Source organism: Embiotoca jacksoni, unplaced genomic scaffold (genome assembly GCF_022577435.1).
Source record: "Embiotoca jacksoni isolate LCO1_2020_lvr unplaced genomic scaffold, fEmbJac1.0.p SCAF_57, whole genome shotgun sequence".
Classification (NCBI taxonomy): domain Eukaryota; kingdom Metazoa; phylum Chordata; class Actinopteri; family Embiotocidae; genus Embiotoca; species Embiotoca jacksoni.
Genome location: NW_027185411.1, coordinates 117,606 through 142,513, shown reverse-complemented (window position 1 = coordinate 142,513; position 24,908 = coordinate 117,606). Strand labels below are relative to the sequence as shown.

Sequence of the window (24,908 nt, the reverse complement as noted above, 5' to 3'; positions counted from 1 at the left end):
TAAGGAAACATCTAGTTTCTTATCTAATTGCTTCAATTCAAATTGGAAATTATTGTTTACCTTCAGTTTTCCTTATCATGTCTTACACTCGTGCTGTCGTCGGAGCACCAGTCTCTTCAGGGCGTCAAGCTCTGGGACTAAAAAAACAAAAATGCAGGTACTTCATGATAAATAAATGATGGACGGTGCACAGTTAATTAAAAATGTTTATTAAAGTTGTTTATTATACACTGCGTTGGGTATTATCCAAATTCAAGTCCAAGGTAGCTGCCAGTGATAAGACAATAAGACACATTGTTTGTGCCGTCCATAGTTCAACAACACTTCAGACTAAAAAACACTTCCCTCCATTATGTGTCCGCTCAGAGCTGATAGTCTGCGGAGGAGGAGAAGTCCTGCACTGCAAGTGTTACTTAATACAAATCCCCACCCTTTCTTCTTGGTTGAACTGTGCAGCAAGTATTTATCACAGAGAGATGTATGAGATATTCTCTGAAACCGCATGACTTGAGGTTTCCAAAAATGTCCGTGCCTCGTCTGTATAACGAAGCTTTGCAGAGTAAACCGACTTTAAATTTGCATCAAGTTTAATCGTTACACTCCAGATTCAGTGCTGCGTCCATCAACATTTTATGGTGAGATACAAGACTTTCATAAAACAAAATAGTTTTTTTCCTCGATATAAAGTCTAATATAAAAAATATTAGCATTATCGAATTAAATTCTGAAAAAAAACCAAGATATAGTATGAATGGTTGGCCACTATGATGACCAAGATGTGAGATTAAAAGTGAAGTTGGTAAAATTTCCTTAGAAATTGCCAGCGATTCAAAGTATCAAAGTATAATTAGGGAAAGAAGTGTTCGTATCGAAAGTACTCAATGCGGTAAATGACTCCTGTGACTATTGAATATCATTCTATTAATATTACTCATCGGAAAAACCACACAGCCGAGGAGTTGAAACGCTGAAATGGATCTTTCCAAAGTGTTTTTACTAATTTGTCGCCACAGCACCGTCATGAGTCCAAATATACCTCCATCAGCACCACCCAATGATCCAAACATGTTCATGTGAATGATTTATAAACCCTACTGTAGTGTAATATCTGTTTATGTTGCCTTGTTGAATTTTGCATCGACAAATTGGCAAAATGTTGCGTTTCAATCATTAATCCAATAATCATTTTAATCCTATTTGGCTCTTTATTTTCTTTATTCACACAGATATTTGGATGCAGTTTTGAAATTCTATCACAGTTTAATCTTCTTGGCTTAGTTGAGTTTATAGTTTGTGTTTGATTTGAATGTTTAGTTTTGCTAAATTCAAAGTTGGAAAACATGAAGCTTGTCCAGAGTGCTCATTTGAGTCATTAACAACAGTGCAGGATGTTTTTTTTTTTTTTTTTTTACCTTAATGTAGTCAGTGACGTACAGAAAGAAAACAAAAGATCAGTTTAAAGGAGTGAGGAAGAAGCAACAAATACCCTGTCAAAGTTTTATGTGTCTAAAGTTCAGACATTATTTTCACAAATCCATAACAGTCTGAATGATGAAAGAAAATAGTATCTCAAAATGAAATGAAATATTAATGGACACGATATCAGTAGTAAATATCCTGGCATGTCCACTAACGTATCACTGGATCAGTCCAGAGTAAAGCTTGTAGCAGAGTTCTCATCCGTGTGAGCAGCTACCTCAGAAATGACTGTTTACGTCGAGATTTCATTTGGATGAAGCAACAATCCTGCAACGATTCTGTCAAATGTTTCGTCCAATCAACAGTTTAATAACTGCTCGGTGGGGGAGAAATATTGAAGAAATGTGACGGGGAGATTTGGAGCTTAGTCACACTAAACCTAATAACCTGATGCTGAATCAGAAAACGCCGAGTTCAGTCGATAAAGAGCCCTGGAGGCAGAGAGCACGTCGATATCAGAGCTTTCTCCACAAAACATGGCTGACGTTGGGACACCACAACGCACGAATACAGATCGGATCTGCGTTAAAGCGCTGAGAGTCTCAGACAGGATCTCACAGGAACACTCAGGCATACAGTACGTGGTGTTAAGTTAGACAGTTTATCCTTTTATTTTTAATCAATTACTTTCGAAGTGACAAATTCACCATCATTTGTCACTTTGTTGGATCAGATGTACAAACTGCAGCCAGAGATGTTTGAAGCTTTATTTTCCAAATCCTGAAAGTTCAAGTTTTTCTTTGTCTACATTTCCCAGAACAAAATGAAGCACAGAATAAAACATTTCTGTTTTTCATTATGAAATCATGGAAAACGTGTCTAACTGCTCATTAGTTGTTGGTTACAAAAGGCAAATCTGAACATACGATAACTGTTGGAAAAAAGGCACAAAGTACGAATTTATTCTCGTCTTTAAACCATAAATCTGGTTGTTTTTCTTTAGTTCAGAAATTGATCTGATACCCAGTTATTGTGGGTTTTATCTGCATATCAGGAATCATAATCCAACACCTGAGTTATTGTCACTCATCTGTTTTTCTCTCAAATTATTTCATAAAAGCAGTAAACTAATAGGAACCACATAAACTAAATGGTTGGTTTACATGGTTCCTGGATTTGGACACATTAGAACTGGTTCAGTCTTTGCCTTAAAATGTTATTTATTTATGTATTTTTATTTTTTACACACCACAGTTTGTAAACAGTTCCAGCACGAGGAGCTTCTATTACTGTTAGCGGGAAGACGTTGACTCATGTTTTTATCTGACGTTGATCTGGACTGTTATCCGTCCCGTTATCGTGTCCGTAAAGTTTATACGCTATTCCAGTAATCCTTGTCGGTACATTTCCTCCCAGTCGGGACGCCAAATTGTTTTTCCTCAAATGACTGCATTCAAAAGAACTCTAAACAAAAAGTCTGAAAACAAGGCCACATGAGCATTTGACAGTGAAGAAGCAGACAACCTTGTTTCTTTGTTTCACTCGCTTTTTTCCAGCATGGCGAAGGTGTCTGAGCGACTCCTCAGTCTGACAGTGACGTATTCTCAGCCTTTTTCATTCAAGCTGTCAGAATGAATTCATTTAATAGGGACAAATACATGCAGATTAATAGAGCTCTGCCTCCCACCCAGTGTGCTACCAGTTGGTTTCTTATCTGAAAGCAAGCAGTTATTTGCATAAAGTATTATTCATCAGTTGTGTATGAATGTAATACTTCAAGTTTCATCTTTGTGTTCAATTTGGTGCGAATGCAACTGTTCAGCAAACTGTTCTCGGCGCTACCAAACAAACTCGTGTGATGTTGATGAAGAAGTCACTCAAAAATATTTGCATTCATAATTTAATTTCACGCTACAAACACTCGTTTGTCGTCTTGTTTCTTTCCAAGATTAAAACTGATCTGCTGACAAAACGTATCTTACGAATCTTCATCTGCAGTCAACACTAAGCTTCACAATAAGACCCACTTTGTAATAGTTCTAAGAGTTTCAGGGATGTGACCTCGGTGTATCTCAACACTGCGCAAACCTTTAAGGCAACTTCCTCATTTAATTATCTGGACGGCTGGTCTCAAACATCCTCGTCTGCCCGGAGCAATTCTCCTTTGAAGGTACCGGAGATGCAGACCGAAAAAAACCGGGGAGCGGTCCGTCCTGTGAAAGGACTCACTTCAGCGCCGCCGAGCGCTGCTTTAACTTGTGCAACAGTTTATTCACACCGATGTTTAATGAGCGAGAATACTGTCATCACATAAGCTTGTGTTTATCACATTACTGAGACAATTAGTGGACTCAGAGATGGAAAACATGCAGCCACTTTGAGTTTTATTGAAAACAATGTAATGAATTGGGCAGATATCCATCCATTCATCCGTATATAATCTAAAAGATAGGTGACTTAAATATTATACCAAATACAGCAGTATGCTGGCAGTGAAAAAGGGCGTGTCAGCTGTTTGACAGTTTAACAACATTTAGTTACTTCAGTGAAATGACTGCTCAGCCAGACGTCTGCAGGCAGGTCACTTCCTGTCTCTCATTCTCGTTCCTCTCGCTCAGCAGTTTTCTCTGACACCATTTTTCAGACTTCTTTGTTTGAGCTCATCATTTGTCATAATTTTTTTTACTATCTGATTTATTTGAATTTCCTCCCCGGTTTGTTGGTGCAGTAAAGATGTTGGAAGAACCGATCAGCATTTTCACTCGTCGTGAATATATTTCCTCCGTGAAAGCAGAGCGTTCAGAAACCCCCACTGACAAGATTATGGAGAGACATTTTATTCAAATGGTCACAGATGTGTATTACCTGATGGACAAATGAAAAGTGAGATCTGCTTTACTTTAGGCTGAATGTATCTCAGACTACCAGGCAGAAGGTCCTCGGAGAAACACAACTCTGGGACTGTTTTACCAGCAGAGCATGTCCTCCGAGCACTAACATATTTAAACCATATATATTTACCTTCATAGGCTCTATAGAGTCCATATTAGGTATTTGTGTCCTAACTGCTGCTCTATTTTGGAAAACATTATTCACTATTTGAAATAACTCACGAATTCAATTTAAAAAGAAAAGATATCAATTAAACGCATCACTCATTTTTTTTTTGTCTTTGGATTCTAAAAACATGAAAATGCAAGCTGATCTGCACATCAGGTGATTTGTGTAAGTTTTTAATATTTAATCTGTAAATTAATACAAACCAGTGTCATATTTGGAGATGTGTGTGTACACGGATAGCTTTTCAAAAGTGGAGATTTTTAGACCCGTGAAGTTGAATTTAAAAATCTGTACGTAGAATATGAATATTTATTTAGGTTTTGATGCGTGCATTTATTTAAAAGTATTCAAATGGTTTGGTATTTGTGTGGATAGGAACATGTCAATACCCAAAATTACACACAAACCAAAACAAAAATGATTTTTTCATTTCTAGATTTATTTATATACGTGTGTGACCAGCTTGAGTCACTAACTGAGCAACAAACAAGCCAGAACACAACAATCTGCTGAAGTAATCACTATATTTTCATTTATAAAGAATATCTGAACATGCAATTATGTAGGAACAACTGCCCTCACTCATATTCAGCTCTGTTCAGGATCCTCTTTCTTCAGATTTTGTTGTTGTTGTTGTTTATTTGGCTTTAGCTCCAAACAGAAATGCTGACGAAGGTCATCTTCTAAGTTTTGGATAATGTTCAATTGTTTTGGGCTTCCAGAAAAAAAAATCAAAGATCACAGATCTTTTGCTTCAATAATATAGGATTGCTTCATTTAAAACAAAGAAACGGCAATTAACTCATCGGTGGCGGTCGGAGAGCTTCCAACGTTTGAGAGCAATGACCTCCAAGACCTTTAAAACCCGACTGCTTATGATGACGGTTGTTCTTTAGTGGAACCTGAGGAAAACGTTGCCCGGTATTCTTCCCCCAGTATTACACACCTTACCACTGGGCAGGCTCTTGATTACCTTAGATACCTGTCATGTGTGTATTATTCCATTTCCTTTTTTTTTTCTTTCTTTTTTTTTAAGATGAATTATTTCAAATGTTTGTTTTCAAGTCGGACCCAAAGTAAACAGAAATGTGCTGCCTTGAACGGTCGTTCTGCTGACAGCGTTAGTTCAGCTCCATCCAGGGACACGTTCCAGCTGACCAGCATCTTCATCCACTCGTGTTCCCATTTCATTTTACAAGTGGGAAGCTGACTTTGTTGAAACTCAGCAGCTACATAAAACATCAGATTACCCCACGGACCGCGATGAGGGCGGTCGTGGGTGTTATCCAATAAGTCTACAGCTTTCATGCAGCTCGGATTCAAGACTGAGACTAGCAATTAGAGGAAATTGCAATAAATACCAAAGAAAACAAAACCTACTTACACAAATCAATATCGCAGAAAAATGCAGGAAACAAGAAGCATAAAAACGGTGGTTTAATTGAATGAAAAAGGATGGTCACTTTTAATAAAAGAACATGATATCACACTCTGAGCTGTTTTCATTGCAGCCGTGTGTTTGATTGCTGTCATGGAGTTGAAGTTACATCTATGCGTTTCTTCGTAGGAGATCCAAAGCAAACATGTTTTTTTTTTTTTTTTTTTTATCTCATTCATTATGCTGAAAACGAAATGCCCCAAAGCCTGCCCTTTCCCCCGCTTCACTAATCAAGAGCCGTGACACATTTTCCCTCTCATTGGCATTCGTACTACACGGAGACTAATGGCTGATTTCCCCTCAGAAACATTTCTCCCTGTATTCTCCTTCATGTATTATCCTGCGTGTTGACGTCCGTTCTCTGTCTCCGTGGATTTCTTACTGCCTCGTCAGCAGGAGAGGCACAATAATTTGTGCAGATGTATGAAAGAGTCTGAGTGTCCCCAGATCATCTTATCTGTGAGGGTTTCTGCTCGGTGACGGTGGAGGGGCTGCAGCAGCTCCTCCTGACGGGGTTGTGTTCTCCTGACATTGATCTGCCAGCTGTCCACTCCTTTGATTAATCTCTGCTTTGGGAGCTCTTCATTCATCCTTTTTTTTTTTCTGCATTTCCTCCGTCGGCCTCGGAGGTTTTGCATCAACTGAAAAGGATCTAACTGAAACTGTAGAGTCTGTGTTGCTCACTTTATCCCTGCATTACTCGCTGACAGACAAGTACAGATGCTTTGCAGGTTTGCAAAACAAGTGCACTCTGATCATCTATTTGTGACGCTTTCAAGTTTTACAAATCAAAGCACACAACTCATTTGGATCAGGCACACGCTGGCAAACAATGTTCGCCCTTTGTGAAATAAAAAAACAAAAAACGACACTTAAGTCCAGTCAGTTCCCCCCTGGAGAGTCAGCGGGTCAATACACAGGCAGCGGAACATACGATTTTAACAAGCGTATTGCAGATACAGTGTAAAAGTCCCACTCACCAGAGGATTCGTTAGGAATGCTGACTTTCTAACATCTAACCTCGAGGACCTGCTGCATCTGAGCAAGGAGGAAGTGTTTGGTTTAGGAGCTGTCGGAGCAGATTTCCCTCTTCATACTGTGCTCTGGAAGCCTTCTGTTGTTTCCATGTTTATCAGCCTTCGCCTCACGTATTCCTTCGCTACGTCTCCTCGCTGCTGCTCAACACTTCTCCAACCTTCAGAGGGGTTTTTTTTATTAATTTTTTTTTTCCTCCATGGTTCCACGCGTCTCCACTTCGGGGCGTCTCGTACGTTAAGTGGTGTTTTCTTGACAACTATCTCAAAAGGCTGAAAGTATCAGCAGCGTGCAAATGCACTGGAATTAAATGTGGGAAAGTATCGACTCTGCTGATGAGTGTGATCCCGCTCAGATGACCTCATCAGCATCCCATCAACAGAGAAGTTAATTGTATTTTTAAAGCAATGTGCTTAACCTCACGGATCTCCATGTGAAATATGCAACAACTTTGTCCTATTAATAACCTCGTCTCTTCCTGTAAGGGGTTTGTGATGAGAGGCTGCAGCGGGTTTCATTTTGACATGCAGTGCGCTCGCTTCACTTCTCTTCATTTTTTAAAATCTACTTTTTCATAGATTTGTTTGTGCTTTGGTCAGGTTGAGTTATAGATATATATCTTACACTGTATGCAAATATTTCGCTGCTTTAATCTTTAGTGAAAAATGAATTAAAGGAATAGCTCAACATTTATCTTCTAAATTAGCTTGAGATGGATGGTCGATACTATTCTTACATCCTCAATTAGAGAACCGGTGACGGGGGATTATTGGCAGAAATGGAATATAATATTCACAATTATGTTAAATTACCTGAAACTAAGATTTGTGTTTTTGTTACCTTGGTATGAGCGCATCATCCCTACATCAGGAGCGCGTCCTCTCCCACAGCGTGTTGCACTGCCGTGTTTCTACAGCTGCCCAGAAGGGACAAACCTTTAAGGGGCCCCGAATGAATTCATATGAAGGGCCAAAAATGTATCTGGAGGGATCGCCATGGGCCAAATCTAAAAGAACTTTTCAGAATAACCTAAAACACTCTTTAATCTGCATAATAGTACACAAACAGGAGTTTTTCCTTTTTTTTTTCCTTCTTTTTTCTACATTTTCTCTTGTCAGTGTGCCACTGCTTCGATCTCTCATCTTGACTGGCAGCCTGAAGTCTGTGACGTAGGAGCCACTAACATCATGAGCATCAGCAGGAGGAAGACAACACAATCACTCTTCTTGGATTAAGTCGTAGACCAATGGAATTGAATTACTTTATTGGGGAAGCCTAACAGCACTGTGCTGTACGTTTCCTTAAAACGGATCACATGTACTCTTTTAGCTGCACAAAAATTAGAGTTGGTAGTCATTACGCTGAGGACTTCAGAGCACATGAGGAGAATAAGCACAAGCTTGTCAAATGGCGTGGTGGGCTGAAGTGGGCGGTTCTGGACAAACCAAACACTGCTTCTACAGAGGGACTTTTGAGCTTTCAAATATTAGATTCAATCCATTTTTCTTATGAAATGCCTTTTTATCAATTCTCTAATCAAACTTTCTGCTCAAAAGTGTACCCGTTTATTCCCCGTATGTCTCGTATTCATGCCCGCCTGTCCATGTTTCTTTTCCTTTGCAGCCATTAGCTGAGCTTTTATACTGTAAAATGATTTGATTTGAACATCGGTAACTGACATTTAGGATCTGGGATGTGCCTCTCCCTGGTTATATGTAGCAAAGATATTTTTATAATTTGGTGTCACTCCCCCCTCATGAGAGATGCTCTGCTTTATATAACGGGGGAACTGAAGCTTCACGTTTCGGTGATTACAACTTGTAACAAACCGCTCCACCTTAACTTTCTACAACATCACCTTCAATATTCTGCTCTGTTTCTGTCTAATCTTCAACTTTTATGCTCCTCCAGGTCCAACTGTTTTGAAGTCTTTGCCTTGGATGGAGCCAGCACCAATATTCTTCAATTTTGCACTGCAGCAGAAAGCACTGACTGGCTCCAAGCAATATCTACAAATATCAATGACTTGACACAGGAGAATGTAAGTCCATCTCTGAACATTAGAGGCTCGGCTCCATCTTCCTCGGAGTCTTTGTTAAAAATGAAAGTGAAAAGAAAACCTGTTTTTTTTTTTTTTTTAATCAAGTAGAGTTGTGTTATATTTTTAATTCTTCCTATAGAATCCACTACGTTATATAATCACTAAATGGACGTGGTTGTTTTAAGTAATCTAAATGTGCAGGTTTGCAGTTTAGGAATTACCAGATTTCAGTGAATTGTTATCCACTTTTAATCGTTTAAAGCTGATAACACCATTTTAATACCGAAGTCATTGAAACTTACGCTGGAATATGTTTTGCCCACAGTCGTTGTATGAATCTTCCCACACACTTAACATGGTTTTAACGGACCCTTCCTGACGAGTGCTCATTGACTCATTGACAGAGGTTTCTCCCCTTCTGCTCACAATAAAAAAAAAGAAACTCTTTTATACCTAATTAATGAGTACCAAGTACTCATTCTGCATGTGCTCTTCTCTCTCATTTCCTCCTATTTCACTTTGATTCTCACACCGATGACGCGCAGCGTTTTTGATCGGCGAGGATGCAGACGTACTGAACGCTGCGCGCTCGTCGATCGCACAGCTGCCTTTTTTTTTTTTTAAAGTGTGATTAATTCATGCCTGCTTCGCCTAATTACAGACGTGGAGTGTGATTGCTAAATGTCCAATCAGGATGTAATTGTCTGCCCGCTTTGGGAGAGAGCGGAACTTTTGTTTTAATGACCTACAACCTCTAAATAGACTGAGCGACACCCTCGGTTTCCCTCGCCAGTTTTTCTCGTGGATGAGTGTCATCTGGCGTGTTGCTGGATGATTTGATGCCGTTTGATGTTCGGTTAGAGAGAATTAAAAAAGGATCTGGCAGCTTGTTGGTGTTCAACAATACACAGATTTCAGGTGGCGATGAAGCTGCTGAATGCAGCTGATGTGGAACAACCAGCTCGCAGAGAGGGAAATGCTGACACGCCAGGTGTGCGTTCACTGCGAACACGTTTCACTGTTTTGCAACATTTTTCTGGCTGCGTGATGTTCCAGAAAAACGGTGCACATTTTGAAACGGACGTCTCTTCCGGTGTGTTTTACAAACGTTTTCTGAACATATATCTTCTCCTGCTGATCTTTATTTGATCTCTGTCTTCATCCACTGACTTTAACTCTGGTGTTCTTCGGTCGCCGTGTAACTCTGCCGCAGATTGCATTTGTATGTGGAACCGTCTGGGATCGAACCAGACATGACTTCCTTTTGTCCTGCTGTTGACTCTGATGCATTTAGTCATTTTGTTTCTTTACTTATTCTGAGATCACTAGTAAGAAAATGACATGGTTACTTTTTTTAGTAAATAAGAGAGACATTCATTTTAGTTTATGAAACACACTTTCCCAGTTTATTAAATGCTGCCAGTTCATGTGCTGTTTGCATTTACGTTGCTAATCCCAATAGTTTAATCGTATTCGGTTAAACACATTTTATTACTTGAGCTGATCACCAGTATCGCACCCATCATAACAAGCATCTCTGCATTTTCCTTCCAAAATCTGCACTGCTTGCAAGTCATTTTTGTCCTTATGGTTATTATAAACGTACATCTCGAATGCAATTGTAACGTAGAACAGAAAAGCACACTTTCAAACCCCCTTGTAGTCTGACTTGGACGTGCCCCCAATCATCGAAGGCTGCCCGCATCCCTGATGAGGGAGCAGTGCAACCAGAGGAAGGAGTGATGGAAGCGAAGATGCAACAAGAGAGGTGGGCTACATGCTAAGCTAAAGGCTAGAGCCTTTACCTCGAGTGTTTGCTCACTCGAGCACAAGCTTTAAGGACCAGGATCACAGCACAGTGGGGAATTACAGGCTATCGTGCTTTCATTTTCACGGAGAACCGACAGGCCTGAGTCAGCGGAGCAGCTACAAACACGCTCCGTCTACCGTGAGGACCTCACAGCGGCGTCGGGGGAAGAATACAGGTTCACTGTTTCTTCAGCGGAAGCGAGTCAGACTCTGAGAAGGATAAATCCCTGGAAAGCGGCCGGCCCAGACCGCATGCCAGGCTGTGCACTCTTTAATCATCAGACCTGGCCGATGTCTTCACAGTCGTAATCAACCTGCTTTCAGACCATCGACTCCCTTCCCGAGGAGAGGCCAGCGACGTGTCTCACGGACTCCATTTGTGATGAAGTGCCTCGAATGGATGTTCATGACCTACATATGAACGTACCGGACACGTCTGCGGTTCACTTCCCAGCAGAACAGGTCTACAGAAGATGCCGTCAAGACTGTCATCTACACGGTCCTCTCACACTTGGAGACCGAGGACTGCTCTACAGTCTCTCCGTGTGGCCTCCCAGAACAACATCAGTATCATCACATTTGCAGATGATACTGTCATCGGATTGATGATCAATGAGGGAGAGTACAAGAGGTGAGATGGCAGACAAGACAACAATCTGTCCTGAAACACCAACCGCATTACGGAGGTGATTCTTGACCCGAGGAAGTGAAGAGAGCCGCAAATCCCACCTCCAACTTCTTCGGTATTCACGTCAGCGAGAATCTCACGTGGTCTCAACACATCGCTGGTCATCACACAATCTCATCCATGTTTGTGTTCTCCGAGAAACTTCGGCACGCCAACCCACGCTCTGGGAAACTTGTAGAGGGGTACGATCGAGAGCATCGCAGTCTGTTTGGGGAACTGAACTGGACCTCAACGCTCTTCAGCCGGTGTCACAACTGCAACAACCATCACTTCAGGACATCCTCCACACCACATGGAGAGTCATCGGGAGAGCACTCGATATTATCGGGGACTCGACGCACCCTCATCACAGCCTCTTTGCACTCGTACCTTCAGGGAGACTCGCAGTGTGAAATCAAGAATCCCACAACTCAGAAAACCGTTTTTAATCCGCAGGCCATCAGACTATCGAACGACTCTTCTCTCCTCCCACCGACGTAAACAACTCATTTTGTGTGAAGGGCTCTAACCTCCTACTCACACACACACACACACACACACACACACACACACACACGTACACTGCTGCTACTCATTGTGAATGTTTTGCATACACGATCACTCAAAGCACTTTGGGGCTGAATGCGTTAACCCTGTAAAGCCTGACACCTCAAATAAATAGCTAAAAATTCTAGTTTAAAAAAAAAAATTGTAAATGTTTTTGAAAATAGTGTTTTTGACAAAGTACAAAAAAATTATGTTAATTTTAGAAAGACAAACTAATTGGATTTGGAAAATTCAGAAGTTTTTGTTGATGTTTTTTTGCTGTTTTTCCAAACAGGAAGGGGAGCAGGGCGTTTAATGTGTCCAGTGTCACATATATAAATTAATAGCGGTCTGGGACATTTTGGATTTTTCTCTTTTTCTCTGCTTGACAGAACTGCTGAGAAAAGCACTTCACTTTTATCGCTCAAGTCTTCCTTATCACTACCTGAGTTTCCTGCAGTAAGCATTACATTTTGAGTCCATTCCTCCTCCTCCTCCTCATCATCATCCTCACATTCCCCTAACTGCTCCATGTCACTTTAATTGCCATCTGTAATAATGCTGATTACATGTTTAACACTACTTTTTTGGGGTATTTTTTCGTGTATTTGACATCGTTGTAGGTATAATGCAGATTGCATCATAAAATGCGATACAATAACAATTGACATGGATTTGCAGAGAAATTACCTTATAATATCTACTGTATCAAATTTGATGCAAACATTTTCAAGCGATTTTACTCAACTGTAGGCTGCAAAATATTAAGTAATTTCCCTTAAATCAATAACAATATAAATGTTACTCTTGGCTCAACTTTTCTGAAACTATAAAGATGACCTGAACTAATAATCTACAAGAGGTCAGAATGTATCCAACAGGTTTTTTCAGCAAAGTATTTATCATATTGATGATGTAGAGGACTCAGAAACTCATGCGGCAAATATAATACAAATGGTGTTACAGGGATAAAATATTGTCAAAGTCATTAATGCAAAACGTGTTGCTAATTTGTATTTATCAAAGTATTTTATTGTACATGTGTGCTACAGTAGACCATGTGCATATCAAACCATCTCACGTATGCAGCGTGTCATAAACTCCTATTTATCTTATTTTTTTTTTTTTTAATGGCTATATAATACAATCTTCTGTTTGCGATCAGAAGGAATGCAGAGTAGGAATTTCTTTCACAGTGGAACTGATTGGCTTCGTGTACGCCAATGTAGAATGTAGAATTAAATGTCCATTTGATGTGTATTTTGCACAAAATGTTATATACAGATGAGACTGTTTATTGCTTTGCTGTATCTAATGAGTTGTGTCGAAGTAAAGTGGTAAGTACACCTGAACTAAGCAGAAATGTGTATCAATAAAGTGCGATCACGTTTGTGTTGGTACTCGCTCAACAACTTCATTCACAGCTGTTAAGAGGATCAGAATGTCTTTAAGCATTAAAATCTGTAATATTTTTTTTTAATTTTTTTTTTTATTTATATAGATCTCACTATTTTATTTCTGTTTCCCTCATAGATAAAGATAGTCAACAAATACTGCTCCTCGGATGATCAGGTATGCTGACACCGGCCGAACTCGACAAGCCAACCCAACATATATTTTTTGGAATAACCACGGTGCAGCAGCCCCATTAAATCACCTCTCACTGCACACCTTTAGTAAACAGTCATAGTAGAGACACAGAACCGAAAACAGTGACAGGGGCCAGAATCAAACTGAAAGGTTGTGCTTTAATGATACCCTGTCTAACCACTCGGCACCAGTAGTCTGAAAGCTGCAGGTATTAAGTGCAGGGTACGGCTCTCGACAACATCTCTGGATGTTGTTGGTATTCTACACTTTACACCAAACATGATTAAAAAAATAAAAAAGAAATGATGCCGATGCAGAATCGCCTTAAACTGCAATACCAGCGAGTGCCACTAGAGGTCGGCTCCAAAAAGCCTCCGGCTCCATAGACTCCCATTCAACTTCTCTCATCAAATCCAAAGTGAATAAAATGTGTCCATCAGTTATCTCGGTGTTGTTAGCTAAAGTCACTCCTTCTTATTAGTTTTCTGGAGGTCCATCTGAAAATAATCCCTCATTCATTAGAAAAGAAGATTCAAGAAGACCTGTTTTTGGGGGCGTGTCTGTTTGATTGACAGGCCTGTGGTGCAGTCAGGTTACAGCTATCGGTGGGCGGGATGTAGTTTCGTCAGGTTTCCAATCAGATTGGTCAGATCCACTGCTGGCTCCTCCCCCAGCTTGTCCAAATATGGTCACTTCCTCCTCCGAACTAGCAAGATGGTGACGGACAGAATCTGAGCTGGAGGATTCATAACTGCCGTTCATAAACCAACGATGACATCACTGCTGGTTTCTGTTTGGTTGCTATTCATCTAAAGGCTCCTTTTGGATCTGCCCTGATGGAGTAGTTCATTAGATGGTCAGACTCTGAACTTTTAATTTGTTTTTTTGAGGTTTTTGTTGACACTATCTGGTGACTATCAATGTGCAGATTGTTAAAGTATCGTAGAACTTACATGTTAAAAGGTCACGTGTCTCTCTACATGTCTAGTGGGTGGAGATCCCAGTTCAGACTATTGTCCTTTGCAAGGAATGTTCCAGCTCTGCATGTTGTAGCATTTCCACAGTGAATAAGCCAATTGAATGACATTTTTCAGTGATTTGGAACAATTTTGGAACGAATCATCCTCATTTTAAGAAAAGCAGCAGAATTCATAAGTGTGACGGTTTTGTCAGGAAGGAGTGGAGACCAGTACATAGAAATCGATGGACCTAGTTAATGACAGGATATGAGAGTGTAACAGAAGGAAGCAGGGCAGCACTGTGCGCCACTCGGGATCTTTCTGTGCTTTTCCTCAGATGGGATGAGAGCAGAGAAACATACCGAGTCAATCTAGTGTAGATCAAAGGTAAATTGTTGCAGTGCGGCTGAGACTGCAGCACCACTTTACAAAGACTGTCTTTTTAAATGCATCACTCCTGAGCAGCGTCACTGTTTTCTCTGCTTTTATTCATTTACTTCAGCGGTGCATGTTTTACTCTTGTGGCCTTTTGACTGAGCAGGAGCAACATTTTCATTGTGTATATTTTTCACATTGAAATAATGAAACTATAAATGTCTTCTCTGCAGATTGTTCACGTGGGCTGGGCGTGTGAAAGCCCCGAAAGCAGCGCCACCTGTCGAACTTCAGCATTCAAGTTCCTGGCACTGAGAGGACCATATTTTTATATCTTCAGAAGTCCCCCGGTAATTAGTCTTTCATCATTTTCCTATTCAATATGCTTTTCACTTGTCGTTCAGATCTTTAGAAAGCCATTTAAAACATATAAAAGGGTGTAATATTAAGCTCATTTGAAATGGTTTTGTCCAAAATCTGAAGCATGTTTATCTGATGGCTTTACACTCACAATTCAGATCCAGATGATTAAATTCTACTCCGATCTCAGCACAGTGTAATAATTGTTGAGGGCCCTTTTAGATTTTGTTCTTGTATGTGAGAGTCGTGATCATTTTGTTCTGCTGCTCACTGATCTGTGATTGTCCCTCTCTGTGCTGCGTGTTCTGTGCTTTTGAAACAAGTTGGCAGCGTACGTCAAATACAGTGTGCCTCAGTTATAATTGAATAAAAGAAGACAGCCGTGCAGTGACTGCTGATGAATTTATATTTGTTGTGATCACGGCTGACTGTTAGTTGACAATGACAAAGGCTGTGCCGCTGACTACACGTGGTTAATTCCCTTTTTTACAATTGGATGATAATTGATTTGTCCGCATGTATGGCCTCTGGTGCAGTGCAATGTTGGCCTTGAAACTGCTGGTATTTATTCCATACCAACACCACACTTTCTAAACCAGGAAAAAAATAACAGGTTTATATGTTCCAGTGTTTTCCATCTGATTGCCTTCTGGTCCAACTCAGTTTATATCTGGACTGATTATGAAACATTAAAGGGCTTTTAATTTGAAAATAATAAAATAAGTGCTGGCATTCGGCCGACCGATGGTGCTGATCCAGCCACAAATATTTTCCTGATATTATTTACCTCATTTCTGTGCACCCATTTCATTTCAGCTCAGTGTGAAAGTCTGTTCTTCACTTTTGCTGTCATTGACATAGAGGCACTACTTTCTCTTCTCGCTTCTGCTCTCTGTATGCTTTGTAAGGGGCGGGGCTTCATCCACGCCACACCCACACAGTCTGAGAAATGAGGCCGATACAGAAGTGCCTTAAGCTGCAATACCACCAAGTGCCACTGGAGGTTGGCTCCAAAAAGTCTCCATAGACTCCCATTAAAACTAGTCTAATCAAATTCTATGTCAATAAAATGTCTCCACGAGTTACCTCAGAGTTGTTAGCTAAAGTCACTCCTTCTTATTAGTTTTCTGGCGGTCCATCTGAAAATAATCCCTCATTAATTAGAAAATAAACTAAATAAAATCATGTTTTTGGGGGTGTGTCTGTTTGATTGACAGGCCTGTGGCACCGGCCAAACTCAAGGCATCATGATGGCCGCTCACAAACCAACAGGTGACGTCACTGCTGGTTGCCGCTTGAGCAGAGCAGTAGAGAGATGGGTGAAGTGAACAATGAAGTGACAACTACACTCGATGTGAAACTGGGAAGGCAATAAATCCAGCAAGATTAAGTTATTAATGAACTGACGTCGCCCTCAACCTCCTTCGAGGTTTGAAGTTCACCATCCCTTGAAGGAACAACATGACGCTGGAGAAGTGTGCAGCACAGCAACTGATAAAACCTTCCTAAAAGCCCCTCAAGCCAACACTACATTTAGTCATTGGTCATTTTAAATTCATATCATGCCAAAGGGGTGCCTGAGTCACGCAACCCGTCAGCACCCCCGGTTCAAATTTCTGTTATTGTGAATAGTTAAGCAAGTTGACCTGATTTCCAAAAACCATAAAGGTTCAAGTTTCTTGAATATTTTAAATAAGATTACTTTTTTAATTTTGTTTTTATCTCTATCCATTACAATTTCAAAATAACAAGAAATGTAAAGGGTCCAAAGTCAAAGTTTGGACGTCCTGATTGGTCGGTTAGTAACACCTCCTTTGGCAAGTAGCTTGTAAATGCTTTTTGTAGCCAGAGCCCTTTAATTGTTGTTTGGGGGAATCTCAACCATTGTTCCATGCAAAAGGCTTCTAACTCTGTGAGATGCTGGGTCTGTCTTGCTTGCACTTCTCCTCCGAGGTTATTACACAGTTTAGGATGGGAGACTGAAGCTCATGGCAAATTCTCCAGCTTGTGTTTCTTGAGGATGTCCATTAGATTTGGAGGTGTGTTTAGGGTCCTTATGCTGTTATAGAAGCTGCCCTCTCTTCATCTTTTTTTTTACAGACAGCTTGGTGCTTGGTTACTGAATCTGCTGGTGTTTAATTGAATCCTTTCTTTCCTTCTGTCCTCTATCAGAGATGTTTCCTCTGCCACTGGCTGCAACACAAGTTAACGGCATGATCGATCCACCACCGTGTTGGAGAGGTGCACTTTCTCTTTTCATGAAATTTCGCACCTTTTTGTCTCCCAGCATACCTTTGCCCACTGCAGACAAAAAAACAACAACAACAAAAAAATTGATTTTAACTTCATCAGTGCACAGGACTTGTTTCCAAAATACATCAGGCTTGTTCAGATTTTCCTTTGCCAATGTCTGACGCTGAATTTTGTGGTGAGTTTTCATGTCCTCCAGACCTCAAATTAATCTCTGTTGTTCCCTTTAGCTGCCATTTCTTAATTACTGAGGAAATGGACACCAGAAAACACTTGGATTCGTTTAGAGGAGCCCATGTCTGCTGAATGTTAACACGGGGTTTGAGGAGTCAGGATATTTCAGAAAAGTTTTGAAATTTGGCCTTTTGTGTAGATGATTGTGAACAAGCTGAAGCCATAACAAGATAGTTAAGGTTTCAGACCTTGGTAAAAGTTATCTGAGAGTGCAAATTTCTTCTGGTGCCCAAACCTTTGCATGACACTTTCTACCTTTTTACGACTGCGCCAGTGATAGCCAAAGCCAGAGGCGTTATGTTTTTGGGTTGTCCGTTCGTCCGTGCTGTTCTTGTGAACACGATATCGCAAACATTTTGAGGGAATTTTTTCAAACTTAGTAAAGAGATTGACTTGGTGCGAAGGATGAACTGATTCGATTTTGTTGGTCCAAGTTTGCTGACACCCCACACTGACCAATGCTTATAAGCACGATATCTGGGGAAGGCCTGGAGGAAATGTCTTTAAATTTGGAACAAACATTCACGTGGAGTCAAGGATGAAGCGAATATATTTTGGTGGTCAGAGGTCAAGGCCAAAATGATCTCACGTCCATCTTAACACTCATTCCCATTCTATCGATATTTGGCTCTGGCATTCACTTGGACTTAACTGATTACAATTTAGTGGTCAAAGGTAACTGTGACCTCACAAAACACATTTTGGCCATAACTCAATAATTCATACATTAATTTTGACATTTCACACAAATATCTAATACAATAAAGTGATTATTATTCTTTTCTGTCTATTATTCGGCACCGTAACTAAAGAACAAAGGGGAGACTATGACCATATTTCACTTTGATGATAGATACTGAATCTCTCGGTGTCCAGGTAGACATTGTGGTGATTGTATAGATCTTCTGAGCTGTCAGGTTTAAAGTTGTGTGCACCAGTGCATGATTGTGGATTTAGTGTCCCATTGCAGTTCATTGATCTGGTGTTTGGTTGACCTGAAAATCTGACTGCTTAATTTCACAATTGATTTTACAGTTAGAGAGATTTTTAAATACTTTGATCTGCATTTAGTGACATAGAGATAAAAAGTGTCTTACATCACAGCTCCTCGATCATGGATTATGGGTCTGTTGGAGACCAATACATTTTAGTTTTAGTTCTGCCTCCTCTAGTCTGCTCAAGAATCCAGCTCGACCCACAGTGGATATTACACCGCTGTCCGATCACCACATTTTGAATTCCCTCATAACGCCGATGGTGTCCGGTGAGATTGGAGACGGTCACTCCGGCCGTTTGTTCGAATGTCAGGGACCCGAGTCGGGTCTTGTTTCAGCATATTCTCAGGCCGAGCTTGTTGATACCATCAAACAGGCCTGCAGTGTTTGCAGGCAGTCTTTCACTCTGCTCGAGGTGTCACTACAGCGAAGACACAACTACCACTAAGAGATTTTTTTTTTTAGCAACACTGTGGGTGATGCCTGCATTTTCTATAAAGACATTAGTTATTAATAATCTGTACTGAACATCCAAAATTCTGTTGGATTTCAACAATTTTATTCCCTAATTATAATTAAATTATAGTGATTTTTCTTCCCACATATTTATTTTTCTAAACCATCTTCAACCTTCAGTAGGGACCCTTGTTAACATGATGGAATGGCCCTAATGAACCTTATACAAGTCAAAGAAAGTGCTGCAGGAAATGTCAAGGAAGTCTCCTTCACAAGAAACATGCCACAGGCAAAGACTTTTGCTGATGCAGAAACTAAAGTCTGTCTGAAGTTTCGGAGCCTTTAGTTGTGCTTTAATGGGAAGAAAAATAACTACAGCCTGGGAGCAGGTGTGGGCTGCAGTGAACTTTTGTATTTTCTACTCTTACTTGATACAGACCAATCAAAAGGGAACAGCAGATTATGATGACAAGTCATCAGCGATCATTTTATTAAATTGCATTAATGGCTGTATTTTGAAGTCTGTTAAGTTACAGTTGCGTGAACTGCATTATGCAGCTGGTGGGTTGTGAAATGCTAGAAGTGTCTTCTGGCTTTAGTTGAAACATGGCAGTTGCCAATATCCTGAGGTAGAGAGCGCTTGAATATGCAACAGGATGGTGTTGGGGGATGTGGTTCAATGAAACGTGCCCTGAAAAACAACATTTACTAAGGAGCCTTTTGTACTGTTGCATTGTGAAAATGTATAATTGCAAATCCATTTTAACATTGACCCATGGATGTAGATGACCGCGTTTCAGACCTCATTTCAGACCTTAATTTTGCCCTTTAAAAACAGTACAGTGGGACGTACTTTACATTCAAACGCTTCCACACATAACATCTGTTTTTCTTGTCGTCAGTAAATCTCATGAAAAGACCCAAACTGTGAAGGAATAATTCATCATTATTGGTTTTCTCTAGCTGTGTGAGGAAAGGGATCCTCATGCGGTTACTGTGACCTCCTGTACTTTGGGTCGCCAACGGCAACTCCGTGACAAAGATAGGAGTGAAAGGGCAAATAGTCCTGAAATGCCAGGCCAGCTGTGAGCACAGAAGGAGGCTCTCTCCAGTTTTCCAAGGTTAACCAGGTCTCAGGGATGAAAGTGTCACATCTCCTCCTTATCTGGAAATACCAAAGAGTCTATGAGGGTTTTTAACTTTGGCCGAAGAGGAAAGAGTTTTAGAGTTGGGATGGCGAGGCGCTCATCTCCACTCATTCTGACTCGCCATGATCGAGTATGTCAACAAATATTTCTACTTGAGGTATCAGATGGTCTTTTTCCAGTAAATTTGACTGGATTAAAAGATTCCCAAACAGCAAACATTTCTCAATCAATAGGTTTTTGTGTTTTCATTTCATTTGTGACAATATGAAAAAGAAAAGAATCCCAGTTTGTGTTTTAATTAGATAAATAGTTTTGCTCACGATACAACTGTGGTCTTTCCTGTTTGTTCCCTGAGAGCCACACTGTCAACATGAGGGACACATTTACTGTGAAACTGAAAAAAATACAAATAAAATTTGCATTACACGAGCAGTTTGGAAATGACTGTTCCAGTTATTTTGCTTGGAAGCAGAATCTTTGTTTGAATGGGAATGGATGATTTTTTTTCTTGTTCATGTTGGTGAGGACAGCAGGCCAACAGAACTGGCAACGCTGCACTGAATCAGGATGGCTTCAGGGTCTGCAGAGGCTCTGACTGTTTGGGTTTTTGTTTCGGCTGCATTATTTGCTGCCTTTTCACCAAGTAAAGTTTGGCGAGCCTCATGAGGCTCACTGCTGTTCAAATAAATATCGGACACTTGAATTAGCACTTGAAACTTTGTGAATTAAGCAAAGTTGAACTGTAATCTATAACTACAATTCTGTCCTCACTTCTCCAGCTTCCAATAAAGTTTCGCTTTCATTTTAAAATACTGTTGCTACACTTTAGAGCTCTCCATGGCCAAACACCTCAGTGCATTGTTGATCTCCTCCTTTAAAACCCGAGGTGACGAAGCTTTTCAAACTGTTGCACCGAAGTTGTGGAAAGCTCTTCACCCATCATGACGATCTCTCCAATCCTGCAACATTTTTAGAAGACAGTTAAAAAACACTTTTAATCAGAGGCTTTTTGTTAACCTGTAGCTTCTATTATGTATTACTGTTTACTGGCTCATCTCTCCACTCGTGTCCTTGTTGGTTAGTTGTTATTGTGATTTTAACTGTTCAAAAAGCATGCTGTTTGTAGGCTGTTTTATCAATGTGAAGCACTTTTCAGTGATTTTATATCCATGAAAGGTGCTATACAAATAAACTTTCCTTCCTTTATTACTTACTTATGATTCATGTATTAAAGTTAGCTTTCAGAAGACCTCCTACTCCCATTAAAATGTACCCGCATGGAAACATAAATTGATGCTTTTGTAACTTGGTTTATTTCATGATCTCTTAATATCTGCTTAAGCTCTTTTCAAATGCAATTTTTCTAACTTTTTAGGTCTCTGTTGGTCTAGAAATAATTAAAAGAACAGTTGGTCTTCAGTTCTGGCTGCAACATCAACTTGGCTCTGACCTTTTTCACATTTTACATTATTGATGCATCTCTTCTATTCAAGTGTCCCTGTGAGCCACTGCAGTGAGGCTGTACTTCCAACACCAGGACAAGCAAACTGGAATTCACCTATCAGTCTTTTTATTAATTACAACATGACATGGGATTGTCCCACCAGACACAACATTTAAAATATTCTGTGTATACAGTAGGATTTACCTGTTGGTGATTGGCTTAATCAGCATAAGAATATTTTAGCTGGTGGAACAAAACCTGGAAGTGGAAGATTTACACGTCTGTCCTGTCTTTTAAATAAACCTCTCTCTGTCAGCTGCTCCACTCTGCCTGCCCTGTTTGTTTTGCTACAACAAAAGCACTGTGTACTTCTGCTCTAGTCTTTGTGGATAATGCAAGGTTTACTTTTGTGATGTAAATTTATCTCCCTGTACAGAGTACAACAGGATGAATCTATTGTGCTCCGTGTCTCTGGCGGTCATCCAGGCGTTCACACACCTAAAGCTACCTGCCGAGCTTTAATTTGCATGTAGTGCTTAAATAAGGACAATTCTGCCATCAAGGGCAAAAAGGCTTGTTTTGATATGCTGCCTCCTCATCTCACTGCTTGATGTTTATTTCTTAGATCAGTGCTGCTGACTGGGGACAAGCTGAAACAACGTATAACCTCTATGAGGTTCTTTTCAAAGTTCACAAGGTATGTTAAGAGAAAAGCGTTGTTATTATACATCAGGGCTGTTTCCAATATAGATGGTTGTTTTTCTCTGTCTTTAAATAATAGTGTTTTATGATCCCAAAAAGGAGGGTATATACACAGTGACATTTTGTTTCTGATTAACCTGTTAAATGTCAGAATTGACTTAATTCCACTCAGTGACTGAAGCATTAGAAGATGAAGGCCAGACGTTTCCCTCTATAATTAATTATAATTTTGTGTTCCAGCTGTGGCTGGCAGAAGACTGCTGGCTCCAGGCGAGGCTCTACTTGGGGCTGGAGCATTCGCCCGAGCAGCAGGACAATGAGTCTCTGTGCTTTAGTATTCTGGTCGGCCACGGCCAGAGCCACACCTTCAGGGTAGAGCTGGCCACCGACCTGGCTATCTGGGAGAAGTCCTTCCAAAGAGCCGTCTTCTTGGAAGTGCAGCGAATACGAGTGAGTATTTCCACACATAATCATATAAAACATTTTTTAAGTAAGGAGCATCTCTGTAAAATGTTCTTGAGTACTACTCGGATTAAAGGAGCCTCTCTAAACACCCTTTTCCCAACCTCAAAGGGACGACATAAAGTATTTGATGTTTGTGGAAATTAAGAACGCAGCACTACTTTGTGCTTTTAGTTGGGTTTTTAGAGGCAGAAGGCAGATAACTACCATCAGCAGTCTTATGACAGCTAATACACTCTGCACAATACAAACATGACAAAGTCTCAAAATAGCACATTAGATATATATATATATATATATACATACATACATACATGTATATATTTTATGTTTAATCTTTTTTTTTTTTAAGTGATGTTACAAAACAAACTATTTGTGACTAACATTGAATACAAAGGCTACTTCTGCTTTAAGAATAAGGGCTTGAGCTGTTTGATAAGGTGTTTTATAGGCTAATATTAATTCAACATCTACTGTGTGCACAAAAAAAAGTGCAGTCTCTTACCACTGGCAGTGCAGAAACAATGCCTGTAAAAAGTATCCACCCCCTTGGATGTTTCACCCTTTTGTTGCTTTTATACATTAAATCATGGTAAATATAATTTGGCTTTTTTGACAATAATTTGCAAAAACAACTCTTTAATATCAAAGTGAAAACAGATTTTTACAAAATAATGTCAATTAATTACAAATATAAAAGGTAAAGTAAATGATTGCGTAAATACCCCCCCCCCCCCCCCCCCCCCCCCCCCCCCCCCCCTCTTCAGGTCAGTATTTAGTAGATGCACCTTTGGCTGCACTGAGTTTGTGTGGATGTGTCCCAATCAGGCTGCCACATCTGGACTCTGACATTTTCTTCCATTCTTCCTTGCAAAACAGCTCAAGCGCCGTCAGGCTGCTCGGGGATCGGGCGTGAACAGCTCTTTTCAAGTCCAGCCACAAATTCTCGATTGGATTGAGATCTGGGCTTTGACTTGGCCGCTCCAGAACATTCATCTTGTTGTCTTTGAACCATTTCTGTGTATCTTTTGCTGGATGCTTGGGGTCGTTGTCTTGCTGGAAAATAAAATCTTCTCCCAAGTCGTAGTTCTCTTGCAGACTGAGTCAGATTATCCTCCAGGATTTGGCGATATTTTTCTCCATTCATGTTCACCTCTACCTTTACAAGCCCTCCAGGGCCTGCTGCTGAGAAGCCTCCCCAGAGCATGATGCTGCCACCACCATGCTTCACAGTGGAGATGGTGTGTTTGTGGTGATGTGCAGTGTTTGGTGTTCGCCAAACATAGCGTCTAGTCTGATGGCAGAAAAGCTAAATTTTTGTCTCATCAGACCAAAGAACCTTCTTCCAACTGACCTTTGAGTCTCCCACATGCCTTTGGGCGAATTCCAGGCCAGATTTCATCTGAGCTTTTTTCAACAGTGGCTTTCTCTTTGCCATCTCCCATACAGCTTCGACTGGCGAAGAACCCGAGCAACAGTTGTTGTATGTACAGTCTGTCCCATCTGAGCCACTGAAGCTTTTAACTCCTTCAGAGTGGTCGTAGGTGTCTTGGTGGCCTCCCTCACCAGTTGCCCGGTCACTCAGTTTGTGAGGACGGCAGCTCTCGGCAGATTTAAACAAGTGCCATACTCCTTCCATTTCTTAATGATGGATTTAACTGAACTCTGTGGGATGTCCAGTGAGTTGGAAATATTTTTGTCCTCCTGACTTATACTTTTCAATGATCTTTTCTCTGAGTTGCTTGGATTGTTGTTTTGTCTTCATGTTGCAGTTGTAGCATGAATACTGATGAACCAGAGACTGGACCTCCCAGACAGGTGTTTTTATACTACAATCACTGGACACACATCAACTGCACTCACGTAATCTCCATTTCACTAATTGTGACACTGCTGGCACTAACTAGCTGGACCTGTT

At 40.4% G+C, this 24,908-nt stretch overlaps 1 protein-coding gene across 1 annotated transcript in view; it reads left to right on the top strand.

Annotated features, from left to right (window-relative positions):
• Positions 1 to 24,908, top strand: part of sntg2 (syntrophin, gamma 2) — a 79,411-nt gene that overhangs the window by 39,246 nt on the left and 15,257 nt on the right. The window contains exons 10-14 of the mRNA XM_069173019.1: positions 8,864 to 8,993; positions 13,549 to 13,587; positions 15,173 to 15,289; positions 22,452 to 22,523; positions 22,769 to 22,978. Coding sequence (XP_069029120.1) covers positions 8,864 to 8,993; positions 13,549 to 13,587; positions 15,173 to 15,289; positions 22,452 to 22,523; positions 22,769 to 22,978 — 568 coding nt within the window. The remainder of the gene's footprint in view (positions 1 to 8,863; positions 8,994 to 13,548; positions 13,588 to 15,172; positions 15,290 to 22,451; positions 22,524 to 22,768; positions 22,979 to 24,908) is intronic.